The 16897-nt window shown below is 28.2% G+C and overlaps 1 protein-coding gene across 4 annotated transcripts in view; it reads left to right on the top strand.

The window, feature by feature from the left end:
* Positions 1 to 16897, top strand: part of LOC129965905 (neuroligin-4, X-linked-like) — a 308615-nt gene that overhangs the window by 220127 nt on the left and 71591 nt on the right. For all 4 annotated transcript variants that reach the window (XM_056080180.1, XM_056080181.1, XM_056080183.1 and 1 more), the window contains exon 2: positions 7622 to 7771. In XM_056080180.1, the coding sequence (XP_055936155.1) occupies positions 7622 to 7771 (150 nt within the window). The remainder of the gene's footprint in view (positions 1 to 7621; positions 7772 to 16897) is intronic.

Below are 16897 nucleotides of genomic sequence, written 5' to 3'. Positions count from 1 at the left end.
TTTTTTACCTCTCTTTTTCCTCAGTCGTCGTCGTCGTTTCTCTCTTGAATATGTTCCTTACTATTAGAGATGGAAAAAAAATCAAACTTTTTTTCATACATCCTCCGTTGAGAGCACTTACCCCAGTGTAGCTCATTCATAATGTTTTTAAAGAAGATTTTCTGGAAACTGATTCGTCGCTGTCTCCAAGGACTGGCCAGAAACAGGATTTAACAGAAACACAAAATCTCATCACATTTAGCATGCTCGTTTATCTGTTTTATGGGAGTATTTCCTTACAAATGGCGTGTGTGTGATTTTACGACAGCAGCCGAGGTAAATGACTTAAATTTGAAAAGAGGACCGCATTAGTTATAGGAAAAAAAAGTTCCCGAATTTTCTTTTCCGAAGTTTTTTGCTTAGGAAGATTAAATTAAATATGCGCATATTTTTGGAATATTCAAAGCAAGTTTATATTTTCTGAAATCATGGGATACTTTCTTCTTCCCGTAATTGCTTTTATTCTTCTGCAAAACTTTTTTTTTTATAACAAGCTTGTTGTTTTACCCTAACTTGTGGATTTATATATCTCTCTCCCAAACTTACTTTAGGGTGTATGGATTTATTTAAGGAAATTTCAGTTTCAAGCATGCATAATGAATATTATTTTGTCGAATGCAACAGATTAGTGTTTCTTTTGGGAATTTACTGCATCAACTTATAATAAGAATGTTCTTTTATTTTCAAATATTTTTTTTAAGAATATTGCAACAAAATATAAATATGAATGCCTTTTACTAAAGTTAATACCATATTACATTTTCTTCATCTTTATAAAGGGAAACTTAAAATTTAAAAGTATTAAATGTACTTACAATGACATTAAAATAAATTGTATAATAAGGTTATTAAGTGCCTTAAATATTCTCTAGTAATTTGTTTATTATTTATTTAACACGTTTCTAATCGCCAATATTTAATATGAATACTGCTTCTTCGGATGTAACAGAATAATAATGGTGTTTTTGAAATTTATTGTCTCAAAAAATTTACATTTATTACGACAAAATAGTTTATTTCAAAAAGATATACAAATGCATGCAAAATTAGTTCATACAACTTTTTTCTTTCAATGTAATTGCTTTAATTGCTTAATAAGTATTGCTTGGCAATTAATTGCTTTAAAAACTATATTATATTTTGTTTATAATATATGGATTTAATTAACAAGATTCTGGTCCCGAGTATGCAACAATAAAGGCTATTTTGGTCGCAACTGAATAGGCAGGTAGATGACAGCTTCGGAAAATTTATTACTTCAAGAGATTAACTTGAATGAAAATAAGTTGATCTCTTCTAAAGATGTTTCAAAACTTTGTTAAAAGATAAAATATTTTCTTTAAATCGAATTACTGTGTTTTTCCAATCATTTTAAACGAAAAACATTGAAAAATTTGTCATGGGCATATTTGAAATACATTTGTTAACGTGCAAAATTCTTTTTTCGTAATAAAAATGGTTATATAACAGTAATATAATAATATTAATGCAATATTTTTCTATGCGAATATATACGAACTTTCAGTATTTGATATGTAATACATATAATATGATTGTACTATTAGTGCTATCCCAAGAAATAAACTCCGCGTTAGATAACAGTGCATTAGTGAATTTTTTGTTAAGTATAACGAATTACAAAAACTACTATGTCTTTGATGATTTTATTCTTTTAGGAAAAGGAGTTAAATGACTGATAATAATAATATAATATTACATTATGATATATATTTGAGCCTTTGCTTTTATTTTAATATAATGCGCCTCCAATGCTATTTGCTCGACTAATAGCATGATAATCAATCCTGTTAAATTAGTCATGTACATATAATGATATCGTATGATCATAAACTTTTCAAATAACCGACATTTATTTTTGTGAACTATTCTAGCTAAAGAAAGTATTCTTGTGCTATTTTATTTTATACTATTAGAAACTAATTTTGCTAAAAGCCATAGGAGTCTTTTGAAATATAAATTTCCAGTTGGTATAATCAGTAAACTGATTTCAGAATTATTTAGCATTAACGTACTTGGTTGTTTACAATTAAAATTGAAAGGTCTTTTAAGAACTTTTGTTAGTGTTGTTTCCATTTACTCTGGAAATGTTCAATTATCCACTTAATGAACATTTAACACTTTGTCGAATGATGGTTTTAACTGTTGCATAAAACATTTTAGGAAAAATTCAATAGTATCTTACTTAGCGAAACTCATGGAAACCAAATGAACTAATGTGTTTAAGTATACAGAATTTAAGTAAGATTTTAATTTTACATGTTACGGCATTACATTTATCTATATCTATACTTATAATAAAACTCAGTGTGTGTGTTAGCGCTCTACAGACCAGAATATTCTACCTACAGCTATCAAATTTGGCACGAGCTATCAAATTTGGAGGCCGGGAATGTGCATCTCGGAGCCCTTTTTTGAATTTTGAATTAAAATTTTAATTAACAATTAAACGAAATTTCGGCATTTTCCCACTATAACTTCCGAAAATATTACAACACAAAATTGATTTTTGAATCAAGTTAAAGCTCAAAAATTTATCTTTTTAATGATATCAATATTTTAACCTATAAATTAAGTTTCGAATTTAACGATTTTTTTTTAATTTCATCACATTATTCAACAACATATTTCGCACAAAATAAAAATAAAGTTTAATCCGCACGAGCTCATCAATGGGAAAGAAATATCTTTTATCAAAGTGTTGCCATCACATTAAAAGAAGTTCAAATTAAAAAATAAATCAATTATTATTGCAAAATAAATATATAAAAGTTTAATTTTCAGCACGTGTCTACATGAAGAGAAAAAAGTTTGAAACAGGATGTTTTCTAAAAAGTAAATGGAGGAACAAGTTCAATACTGAATGACTCTGTTTTCAATTTTCATATTTAAAAAAAAGCATGGTTGGGTTCAGTAAAAAATTTTATCATATTAATTACAGTATAAAATTTCCACTCCAATTTAAGGTTGAAATTTTATGGGCGCTGAGAGAAAAAATTAAAGAGATATATAAGTAGTACAATGAACAGAACTGTTTAAAGCCTAGATAATACTATGACTGTATTATATAATTATCATAATCTGTAGCTTAAAAATATTTTTGTAGAATACGCTATTAAGAGACCAATTTACATAAAATATTTAATTGAAAATTTTAGAGACCATTAATACTGGCGAACCAGCTGATCGCTAAAGGCGGTTAGTATAAAATAAAAAATAGTTTTGATGAGAACGACAGAGCGTATGCTAAAAATAAATCACGCATTACTATTGAATCCTTTTGAAATATTGTTTTGTACCACATTTTTAAATGTTAATTTTAAAAAAGTCTTTGTTTTATTAACAGATGTAAAAAAGAAAACGCAGTTGAATATTTGAAACATGGATTTCAACTATTTGAATTCTTCCTTCGCATATTTTGCACAATTTGATACAATTTATCAATCAAAATTTTTTCGAATTATGGAATTTTCATAAATTTATGACTGAAGTAAAATTAAAAATGCTTACAGTTGTTACAAATAAATTTTATCTCTTCTTCATGATCACAGCAGTTCCTTGCAGACCTTGGCTGACTGAACCATGCGCACTTTTCAGTGCTTTCTATCCCCCGCAACTCCCTTCCAGTTCTTTATCCTCAGAACACTTAGGTCTCTTTCCAGATCATTCAGCCTTCTGGTTAGAGGTATTCTTCTGACTCGGGATCCCACAGGATTTTTAAAAGTGGATATTTTGAGGGCGCTGTTTTCAGGGCTTCTCCAAATATGGACGAGCCATCTTAACCTATTGCTCGGGGTAACCAGTGTTATCTGTGGTTGCCTATAGAGTTTGCAAAATTGTATCTAGTTCAGCAACATCCTCTCTCTAGGATCTTTCTCTCGAACATGTTCAGATAACGCTGAGTGTCCAAGTTAAGAGTCCAAGTTTCACTTTCATAGAACAAAACAGCATAATAAGAGTCTCATAAATCTTAGTTTAATTTTTCGACTGATTAAGTTGGATCTTCGTTGTTTATTTAGTCCAAAGAAACATTTATAAACCATTTTTATTCTGTGGTCAATTTTTGCTCTGAGTTTATTTTTGTCATTAATCACTGTGACAAAGTATTTCAAATGACCGACTTTTTCGAAGGTATGGACGTTAGTACACAGAGGAACACTGATTTATAATTGAGATCTGGAATTCCATAGATGTGGTTTCATCTTCGTTGATGGTAAGAGCCATATTTGTGGCAGAAGTTTCCAAAGCTTGAAAGGCCTCTCTTTCTGCCCTTTCTGACCTTCCAATAATAATTATAAAACTTAATCTCACAGCATTAAAATTAATATTTTACATTTTTATCTGTATAATTAACATATTAAATAAAATGTGTGCTGACGAAATATAAAGTATCCGTCATTTCAGTAAATTTAGCATTCACTTTAACGGAAGGCAGTTTCGTTTCAAATAAAAAATTTTAAAAAGAAATTGGAAAACTTCAATGTAAAAAGGAGATAATGGTAAAATATATAAATTTAAATAATAAGGATAAGAAAACCAAAACTTTTCCTTTAGACAGTTTATTTATATTCTGAATGCTTATTGAATTGAAGGTACAAGAAGGTTTATAAACCAATTATTAATAAATGTATTAATTTGAATCAATCCCCCCCCCACAAACAAATCTAGAATGATTCAAGTTCATAAGAAATATACTAAAATAATTAAACGTTAAAAAAATCTAAAATTGTCTCAAACATTAAAAAGAACGAATTACATTCGGAATTAAAATTTCAGTTCTTAGGTTATTACCTAATTTAATAGCCTTTTAACCTAAACACAGTGACAGGTGGCATATGGCATTGTCAATCAATTAATTGTAGTATTTTATAATCATGCATTAAAGTTTAAATTATGTTTACTGTTTATAATCATCAGCATTATCTTAAAATTATTTGTACAAAATATTTAAGATTAACGAATAATGATAGAATGACGAATAATATACAGCGTTGCATGATTATTATATATTTTGATACTGCAATTAAATTAAATCTAATCCTATTTCTGAGGATATATGCTAGAACTAATTAAGTAAAATATCAAATAATGGAAGGGAGTCCATTTAATTTCCTTCTCCGGATGAATTTCTCTGAGATAGACACATTAATTAATTGTGGGCACAGTTTCAGTCTTCAACAGATCTTAAGCAAGTGGATAGATTTGTTTGGGAATCAAATGCAAGTTCCAATTTCATAAATGCATATCCACCACAAGATGTGAATTCTGCTACCAGTTTAAGAGAAAATATACGAAACAAATGTATTTAATAAATTTATAAAATTGATATAAGTTTGTAGATTTAAGAAATGTGATGGAGCAATTATATATTAGTCAAATATTATATATTACATTAAATGTAGACAATCAAGATATTGGCAAAAATGCATCAAATAAACTCTCAATTAAATTATTTAAAATCGTAACTTTTTAATCAAAAAGTGTTTGAATATTGGATTTATAATACTTTATAATAAACATATGATTTATGATTTTCCATTGAAAAATAAAAGATGTAGCCATTTAAGAATAGTAAAAGAAATGTGTTTCTAATTCGATAACTTGAAGTACGAAGCTTCAATATGACATCTCTCATTATATAAATTTTTAATTTAATATGTTTTAAAAATACTCTTACCATTTCATTACAAAAAAAATTAAAACCAGATCAGGAATATTAATTTTTATATTTTTCATTAGCGAATATAATTTTTTTTATTTTTGAAATATTTTTTTAACAATAACTTCCGATTATTCATTAATTAAAAATCTTATGAAACTAAAAATATTTTTTTTAAATTTATATGATACAATTTAAAAACTAAATAACGAGAAATAATTAAAACACGTTCGATGATCTACTTATACAACTTTTTGAACGATTTTTACATCATGCATCGGCTCGCACGCTCATATATCACATGCTAGAATTTACAAATTTACAAAAGTAATCCAGCCTATTGAAACCATCACATTTTTAGCTTTTACAAAATGTGTATATCCAAAGCGAGAACCATTAGATAACTTGCATAAAAAAAATTTTGGGAATACTAATACTAATTTAATCGAAAGCATTTTATTAACGGATTTAAAGGATTCCAAAAAATATTAATGAAATTCTGGAGATATCGGCCAACGAAAATACAATTCAATAATTTAAGCAAAATATTATTAAAAGTAAGCTGAACATACAATAATAGGCCCACAACAATAAGTATTAATGCATAGTGTCTCGTCTTTTAATTCCTAAAATCCCTAACTCCTAGAAATTAAATGTCCTGCAGGCCAAACAAGTTATATCTGTACAATTTCAAATACCAAGAAGTGTTTTTAAAAGCACATTCAAAAATCATGTCTTCAGCGAGGATAAGAAGAATTGAACAACTACTCAATCTGAAGAAATATTCGCTAAATCATAGTTAAAACCTTCCATAAGGCAGCATCATGGAATAGGCAAGACATACTTTTCAACCCGCCACAGCCCAAATCCCTCATGCTTCAAGCGTTTCCACATCCGATTCTGACCGTTGTGGCATTTGGTAATGGGTGATCCACTTTATAACGCCAGTAATTGCCATATCTTTTCACCTTAGCAAACCCAACCCTGATCTCAAACCAATCTGGTGGAACAGAGTGATGAAAAACAAAACGTCCAAGTTCAAAACAAGAAATCTAATGCAATTTCCCGAGGATAACAGAGACTTGCATTTACCAGGTCCAAAACAAGAATAATTTGTTGCATCATCACTTACAATCAAGCCACTTTACACGCAAATTAAACTTTACATACAATTCTATGAAATCATTCTCCTCAACAAACAATATTATGTGGTTGTTTAAGTATATCTTTTGTATTTATTGTTGTAGGTTGTGTATTGAATATAACCTTGAACAAGTTTTTTTTTTTTTTATTTCTTTTAATATATTTTTTTACGTGTACATGCATTCAACTTACATAGAATCTTAAAGATTCCGAGTTCAGAGTTATACTGTGGTATAAACAAAGCAAATAATTTTATTGTACTGTATAAAACATAATCCTTATATATTCAAGTGCTTTTAGGAATATTTTACCAATTTTTGAATATGTACGCAAATTTTAAAGTATATCAAAATTAATTTCGTTTTAGCTTTTATTTAATTTTACATTTCTTAAAATTTTAAAAGAAAAATAATCACATAACTTCTTCCGAAATTTAATTCCATTATTTTATAAAAGTTGGTTAATAAGATGCGATTATCTTAGATTTTTATTTTTAAACTACATCCTACAGCATCTATAGAAAACTATATTATCATATTTGCAAAAATTTTCGAATATTTATTTTTATATTTTCATTAAAATGAATTAAGGAATTCTGTGTGCCTCGATACTAAATATAACGGAAAAACAGCTAATAAAAATAATCTTTATAAATGATTAATTGAGTTATTCCTTTATTAGACTGTTTCATAACTAGATACATAACAACATTCTCTTAAAGAATTATGAATGCCAGCTAAAATTCTTTGTTTTATCTTTCAGTGGGGAGAGAACCAACGAAATTACCCGTGATGGTATATATCCACGGTGAATCATACGACTGGAATTCTGGCAACCCTTACGATGGAAGCGTTTTGGCAAGTTTTGGAGGTGTTGTAGTTGTGACAATTAATTACAGGCTAGGTGTTTTAGGTAAGAATATTGTTTTTAGTTTTATCATTTATTCACTCCTTTTGTTTTTCTCAATCTGAAAAGAATAAAGAAATATAATTCAAGCTCTTATCAAGAATAAAGAAATATATTTCATGGCATTTGATAACATCCTTCAATGCACAAAATGCTTTGAATTCTAAAAAAAATTAAATTTTAGGTCAATAACATAAAATAGGTGTAAAAGATTTTGCATTTTAAAAAAGAATTACTTCGATAAATATATAATTTATTTTAAAAATATATAGAGAGATCAAGATTTAGATGTATAATTTGTATTTATTACTCTTAAATGTTAATTAATGAAAATATTTGATAGCGTGATATTATGTTTTTTAAAGCGCTACACTGATAAAAATAGGAAACTTTGGAGAAAGAGCAAAGAAATGACAAACAACATTACTTTTCAAAATAGTTAAAACTTAAGCATCTACAAAAAGTTAGAATTTGAAGTAATGACTAGTAAATAATAATAAACTATTTTTATTTTTAAAAATTAATCAATATGAAAATAACCACTCAAATCATTTATTAAAAAGTGTAAATAATATTTAAGGACAGTTTTAGACGATCGAAAAATACTATCTTGCAGAAAGGCTAAGCAACGCCCACTAACTTTTTTTGCTTATTGAAAAAATTAAATCTATGCCAGGTATGATATTTCAATAACATCCTGACAAATATTATAAGAAAAAAAATATGCAAATTTTTATAATTTTTGGTGATTTGAACCTGTTTTTATCTCCGAATCATTCAAAAACAAGAAATAATTCCATAGAAAGGGTAAACCAATTATTTTTATAGAATGGATCATTGCGTAAACAATTTTTAATCTTTCAACCTTCATTAATTTTTTACTTGCATATTTCGTTGAAAACTGGTTGAAGCTCCCACACAAATACGGAAATCGATCTGTTTTTAAATAATCTCTTTCTGCAAAACATCAATTAAAATCTTGTGTATCATATTCCTTTTTCTATTAATGTACAAAACATGAATAATTATACTAAAAGTTTGTCCTAAAATTAAAATTCTTCAAAAATATGAATTATGCAGCAAAAATTAGACTTTTCAATCTTTTGATAAACATTAGTTATTTATTACATATTTTCAGAGCTATATTCATAAAAAAATTTATGCATTTATTTTAGTTGAAAGAAAAAATACTGTATGCCATTTGCATTCATAAAAGCTGATGCAAAACGGTTTGTAAGCATGTTTTTACCATATATTTCCCTGATGATGAAACCGAATTTAATTATATTGGTTTTCTAAGCGGCGTCTAAAAAAAGCGAGTATTTTAACTGATATTGCAGCCTGATGCTTGATGGATGGATATTTACATCATGTTTTTACTTATTCTAATCAATATGGGAATGATAAAAAAACAAAGTTTTCCTTAATATAATGGAATAAAAAGTGCATATTTTCATATTATCTTGCTGAAAAATAATAAGAAATATAATATGTAAATTAAAGAAAAAAAATGTATGTCAGAAATGAATTATGTAAATTAAAAGTTAAAAAAAGATTCGTTAAGGTGGGGAAAAAAATAAAAAAATTTAAATGATTAACAACTATAAATACATTTTATGCTTCAATTTAAATTCATTCTAGTATGAATACAAGACAAACTGTAAATTCAGACAAAATGCAATTGATAGTAGAGTATTTGGACATGTAGTAATGCATAATTATTTAATGTAGTAATTAGTTTATCGGCACATTTTTGTTTTAAAATTTTAAAAACGTCACTTATGAAAGCAAAAAGTACATATGAGACAGCGATCAAATTAAACAATTAACCTTACGACCTCTTCAGAAAACGAGTATCTAAAATAAATGTGAAAAAATTCTGTTTGGTCTTAGTAGAGTTGCTAGAAATAGTTTTGGTCTCAAATCGAATGTCTCATCCCTCATCTACAAACAGGGTATTGTACCATTTATTTGTTACGATTCTCGAGTCTGGGGTACTGCTCTAAAGAAAAAAATAAATTGTCGGCTCTTGAGGAAAATTCAAAGGAGAATACTGCTACGAGTTATTTCTGGGTATCGAACGATATCTTATGAAGCTGTATTTTCTATCTCCGGCTTTCCACCTATTGACATCTTTATAAACCATAGTAATGAATTCAAGAACGCAACGAAGAACCTGGCCCATAAGAGTCTAGATGATTTCCTTCAAATTTCTGAACTTCCCCATCCTGCTGAAAGATTTCCTCTTAATGTAATTAGTTATCATAATAATATTGAAGACAACTTTCCCGTTGTCTGTTTTACAGATGGTAGTAAAATTAACAATAAGGTTGGGCTTGCATTTGTTGTTTTCCAAGATTACATAGAAATTGAAACTCATCAATTCAGAATAAGAGATGAATGCAGTGTTTTTCAGGCTGAATTGCTTTGCATAGCCCAAGCAGTTTCTTGGATTTGTGACAATGAAAACCTTTCATCAAAGTTCTTAATTTTCAGCGACTCCCTTTCATCTTTACATGCATTAAATAATATCGATTCCCTAAACCAAATAATTGTTAAAACACAATCCAACCTGAGTTTTCTTCAAGGCAGAGGTGTGTAAGTTTCCTTTTCTTTTGTTAGAGGTCATACAGGAATCTATGGCAATGAACGCGCCGACTGGCTTGCCAAAGAAGCGACAAAACTTGTTCATTCCATTCCTATGAGCATTCCGAAATCTTATTTAAAGAATGTCTTTAAAGATAAAGTTATATCTGAATGGAATACTTTATATCAAGCATCGACTAATGCACAGCTCACTAAGGAATTTATTCCATCCATACAGAGACGCCTAAAAGCTCACTACTTTGAGTCAAATTTTAAACTTATCCAGTTTCTGACTGGGCATGGAAACTTTAAAGCATATTTAAAACGATTCAATTTATCGCCGACTGATAGGTGTTCGTGCTACAGTGGTGCAGTCCAGTATGTCAAGCATTTGATATTTGAATGCACCAAGTTTATTCCGGAAAGACGTAAACTGAGAAACTGCCTTCGAAAGAACAATATAGCTTGGCCTCCTCATTTATCTGCCTTTGTACAGTGTAAAGCATCCTTCATTTCCTTTTGTACATATATTAATAGTATTTTTCCCCGTATGATTTAAACTTTACTTCAGTGTGTTTGCCTACTTATATTTGCATATATACTTTTGTATTTGTATTTTGAATATTTTAATTGATCATGCTTCTTCAATTGTTTTATAGCATTTACTGTATGTTTCTATTACTATGTGAGCAATTTTGTTTCATTTTTGTTTTTGTATCTACTTGTTTTCCCCTATTTTTCTTTCTTCTTTTTTTGCATTTGTGCCTGCGACCTTATATTTGAAATTTATTTTACTCTCAATTGCGAATTGACTTACATCTGTAAGCCTTGTGGTATACTTGTTGGCACACAAGGAGTTTATTCATAGAGAACAAAAAAAATTATCATAATCATGTACATAATATATAATTATAATAAATAATCATAAATATAATAATTGTTCTCGTCATAATGCTAAATGTTATATTTTTTCCATGACGAATGTACTCGTCAAAAAAATTTAACTGGTTAAAAAATTCCTTATATTGAAGTTATTTCAATTTCTTTCAAAATAAATAATTATTAAAAAACAAGTACCTTAGTTTAGGAAATGGAAGCTGAGGCAATACACAATTAATAGTAAAAGAATGAAACATGTAAATTCTTTTTATATCGGTAAGTAGAATATAAAAATTTAACCTGCAAAAAAAGTTTGGGATCTACATTTCCATTTCTTTTTGATAATTTAAAAAAAAAAATAATAATATTTCTTAAACAGTTTGTTAAACATAAAATAGCTTTACTTAGTAAACGATAAATTTTGCGATCAGTGACGTTTCATAAGTGCTTTAAATTTCTAAAACCGAAACTTCATCTAGATTTGTAAGCAGCACAGGGACTCTGGAATTTATTAAAAAAATGTTGGATTATATTTTTACTTGTAAAGAACGGAAACTTTAATGTGACAAAGATGGCTTCGCCTCCCCTTAAAGAGATTTAAGACATATCTCGCCTTTCGCTACGCAACACTCATTTCTGGCAGCCAATTCTTCTCTGCGGTGTTAGATCTCTCTATTATGGAGTTTCGGCTGTTGTAGCAGTCGAATGCTGCACATGGAATGATTTCTAGCGTAACTGACGATGTAAAATCTTTAAAATATTTGAATGTGGAATTTCGGTTTCGCGATTTGTGTGGTATGATAAGTTTTTCAAGCAATATTTTACTCTTCGAGCTATTTCCTATGCAGCATTTTGTATTTACATCTTATTTTTCACAAATAACTAGTTTCCTTTCATTGGCAAAACAAAGACGGAAGATTCTGGTCTTATTTGTTCAAAACTTTCACCAGAATCTTCTCTGCACTGCGAAAAACATAAAGTAACTTCTTTTTAAACAATTTGAACTTTTGAAATATAAAAGGTATCTATTCCTTAGTTCACTATGCCGATACATTGTTCACTGTACATATTTCTACAATTTTAATGTTTCCATAATAAACCATAATATAAGCAGCAATTTAAAATTATTTTATCATTGTTTCAATAAGATTTAATATCTTTCAATTTCAAATTGAATTCCATGCATAGATAGATCATTGATCAATACATGTTTAGCTGATTATTTTTTCAGCATCTCATGGAATTAAAACCCACTTGTATATAAAGCAAATATCATTTGTCTCTTATACGCTATCAATATTTTCATAGCAAAATATCTGCATTGTTTCATGGTAATAAATTGCTTCTTCTAAAAAAGGAACAATGAATAGAAAATTTTAACTTTATATCTTTGTTTCTTTATATCAGGATTTATTTTTATTTATTAAATAAAGATAAGTTAAAAACAAGAAAAAAAAACGAATCGATTCATTCAAATTCATATTTTAAAAATGTACCAACTCTAAGAACTATTGCAAATCTAAGCTAGTCATGCAAGGATGAAATATTGGTTTTTCCAATACTTCCTTACCTATTCGCTATTCTTCGATTGCGAGATTTTGAGTGTGAAGACATTTATCATGTGTTCTTCTCTTGTTCATTAATCATTTTTTATTTATTTTTTTACTCCCTTTTTTTAAAAAAAAATAGCTGTTTCTGTTACTTATTCAACAATTTATCAAAAATTTTCAAATTTTATTGCTCTGATATTTTTGCTATCAATACAGAAATCCGTATAAAATTTTACTCGAATAGAAATATTTCATGAGTTGCGTGTTAGAAAAAATTAGTATAGACTTCCGATTTCTAAGTATGTGTTTGGGAGTATTAGATTTAAATGGATGGGGCATTGGAAATATTTTAAAAAATGACAAATGCTATGCTGAATACTGTTTTAGTATTAGATCTTTTTCTAATAATGGTTTAACTAACAAGATCTCAATCGTATTCTGAATATTTACTGCAAAGTTATTTTGCTCGAAATTATCGGGCATGTCGTACTCAAACTTAAAAAAAGTATCAAAATATGACAATTTGGGAGATCATTGTTGTAAAGCAAAAACCTTATCGTGGTCAATTCGGTACATCTATTACTATTCTTGCAATTTTTTCCCTACATCCTTAGGAATGTGACTACGGATACCTTAAGGAATGAGGGAAATTTTCCGAAAATTTCCTCTCAGTATTTTTTTTTTTTTTTTTTTTTTTTTTGTGAAAAAGATTCTAAAATAGATATATTTTTTGAATTTTTGGATAAAAAAGATTAAAAACATGCATGAAAAAATATACTAGTCAAGAGATAATTTTATTTAATCTAAAGAAATCTAAATCTTTTTGGGGGTAAAAAGAGGAAAAAAGCAAAGACCTTTTAGTTTAGAGGGTTCTCAAACGGTTTGCTTATTTAAAGCAGGCATTTGTATCCATTTTTTAATTATTGGGTTTCGAATAATAAATAACACAAAATTCTATTATTTTCACATTGTGAAAATCATTAAAACATCTGAATTTTTTTTTCTAAATGAATAGTTTACTTATTCTTTTATTCAGTAACTACAAAACATATTGAGAAATTATTATACTGTATTTAAAAAAAATGCGGATTACATTTTAATTTAAGAGGTCTTTTAATTATGACGTAAGAAAATTCAACCCCAAATTAGAATGAGAAAATATCATCTAACGTTATAAAATAGCATTAAAACGTATGCAAATGAAAATATATAATTGAATGTAACTTCAAACTTCCCAAAAATTAGAATTAGAAACAACATTCGAACGGTTTTATAATGAAACCTTATCAAGCATTAAGAATATTTAAAAAATAATTTATAATTTCCTAAATAAACGACTTTTTAATGCAGTCTCCTACCTTAAAAATAAATGAACATATAAAACATCTAATGATGTACGTGGTAAAACAAAACACTCCTTGTCAAATTCAGTCTTTCACCATCCTGTTTATGAATATCATACATACTGGGTTTTTTTCGTATATCTTATAGAGTAACGAAATGTGGCAAATCTATTGATCCTGGTTGCACAGCAAAATGGTCATCTTCAGCAGTTTGGATGCTTCATTCCTAAGAATCAAGGACATTTCCCTTCACACATTCCTTACAAAATAAGTTAAAATACAACACATTATGTAGCAACAAGTGATTTATGTAGCTAAGTAAAATACTCTCATTGACTAATTCAGTTTTGCCGTCCTGTTGCCGAATATAGTGCCGTCCTGTTCATGAATATAGTGTCAGGAGTTTTATTTTCACTGATATCTTAATATACTGCTGCAAATAACGGTTATAGCCGTCCTGTATATTTTAAAGCAACATCATTATTATGAAGTGTATTAATGCATTTATTTGTTAATTATTCTGTAATACATTGGAAAAATGATGCAACATTCCAGATAATATCAATTGTTTTTTTTTGTAAGAAACTGATTTTTTTGTGTTAATATTAGATCCTTTTACACTATTTTATTCATAGGAACTACTTTTGAATTAGTAAAGCAAATGCGGTCTTGTCGTCACGATGGTGATAGCTGTCCTTTGTTCTGGGAAGAGAAAAAATGTCGTGATGAGCAAATAACGGTTATAGTCGGCGAATTTTCATGGAAAAACGGTGACGAAATGTGATAATTTTCACTTCCAAATATACGACTGACGCTCAGTTTCATATTCCAGTCATAAACAATTGAAACAATGTGTTTTGAGTACTATCGTCAAATTAAAAGTTTGCGGCGATGTGTTACAAAGAAATACAAATAGGGCAAATCTAATAATTGTGGGAAAAGAAAAAAAAAGTCCATCCTGATCCATTTCTCGTTTAAATGAATCTATGCCTTTACCTGGTCTAAACCTTATTTTACCTTTTTAAAAAAGGCATTTATGGAATCAAATTACATTGCAAATCTAGTATAGCTGCATATTCCAGCCTTTACACTTTGGAAAAATATTTTCATAGTCCCTTGAATATGCATTTCTGAAAATACTTTGAGCCGTATGCATATGTTGAAGAGGATTCAAGAGTTCAATAAGATGCATGTTGATTGCATTATCATTGAAACTGCACAATATTTGCTATATCATGAGTATTAAGTACTATTTAGAACTGCTAAATAATTTCTAAATATTTAAACTTTAGAAAGAAAAAAAAACCTTAATGAGGAAAAAAAATTGCCAATTCATATAAAACCGGTAGTAACTTACTAATTTTTATTACTTAACTTAGAATTTTCCTATAGTATCAAAAAATAGTCTACATTTTTCAGCCTATATATGAAGAGTAAAATGAAAATGCATGCAAAAAAATTAAGTGGATTGAAAAAGAAAAATACATCCTGCTGAATTCACGACAAGTAACGATTTTGTGGCAACGTTTCTTGCTTGCAACAAAGCTATTTACATTCTTACTCAAAAACTCTGAAAATAAATGCATCTTGAAAATCTTGTTGGAACGATGCCCAAGATTTTTATTCTTCAGCATTGAGGGCGTTGTTTCTTTAACCCCTCCCCCCATCTCCCGTTTATTTCATCTTTCCTATGTTTGCTTATTTATGGTTCGTATAACGCACTTTTAAACGCATCTGCAATTCTTAAAGTAGTAGCAGAAGTTTTCCCAACTTTCATCAGTGTCATGATAAATATATTTATTACCATTGATATGAGGCAGTAGTTTCTCCTTAAACTTCTATTTTCTTCTACAATTATTAGGAAAAAATTGTTTCAAGTTTTTAGTTACCTGTTTATTTTTTTTAAAGGTGATACAGGGTAGATATAAGTTATATAGACCTATCCCTTTCTTATGAAATAATTTTCTAAAACATAATTATAACTAATAAACACTGAATTCGTTTAAATTTTTTATAAAGTATATTATAACGTATTGTGCCTTACTTGAAAATTTAGCTTCGTTTCTAAATTTTGAAACTTGAAACATTCGTCTTGTAGAAAATTCAAGATGAGTAATGTTTTTATAAAATATTCTAAGAATTTTTCCGTTTCTGTCTGCAGCTATTCATGTAAAATGAATATAAGAAATTAATATATAACAATAATATACCTTGCTCAGATATCGATGTGTAGTGTTTGAAATCTGCATCAGCAACGGCAGTTAAAATATTAGACTCTCCGAATTAGAGCAAGTATGTAAAATATTAGAACTCCTTTCTCAAAAAAGGATGCATAAGTGTATAATTAATGTCAGTAAATGCATAAAATTCTGGACCATACTCTACATTTCCATTTGAGGAAATAAACCAGTAGTATGAACCAGTCGATCGAATGAATAAACCAGTCCTATTTTTAATATAGAATTCCTGAAGAATTAAAAAATTACGGAAGATTCATCAACACAATTTTATGAATAAAATATTTTCACTAGTATACGATAATTAACAAATTAATCATACTTGTTTTATGAATAAAATAATTTACCAACTATGTGATAAGAAAATCTCAAAAAATGAGTATTTATTATACTTCATTATAAGTAACCCATTTTGTATATGAGTAAATCGTACTGAACCGGTATCTAGCTGTTGTTCATCACGAAGGAAAATATGGAAATTCAAGGATGAATTTATCCGATTTTTTTTTGTTACTGGCATTTAAATTTGAAATTAAT

The sequence above is a fragment of the Argiope bruennichi genome, chromosome 4 (assembly GCF_947563725.1).
Source record: "Argiope bruennichi chromosome 4, qqArgBrue1.1, whole genome shotgun sequence".
Taxonomy (NCBI): Eukaryota; Metazoa; Arthropoda; class Arachnida; order Araneae; family Araneidae; genus Argiope; species Argiope bruennichi.
Note: the sequence above shows the minus strand (reverse complement) of the source record. Positions and strands in the feature narration are given on the sequence as shown.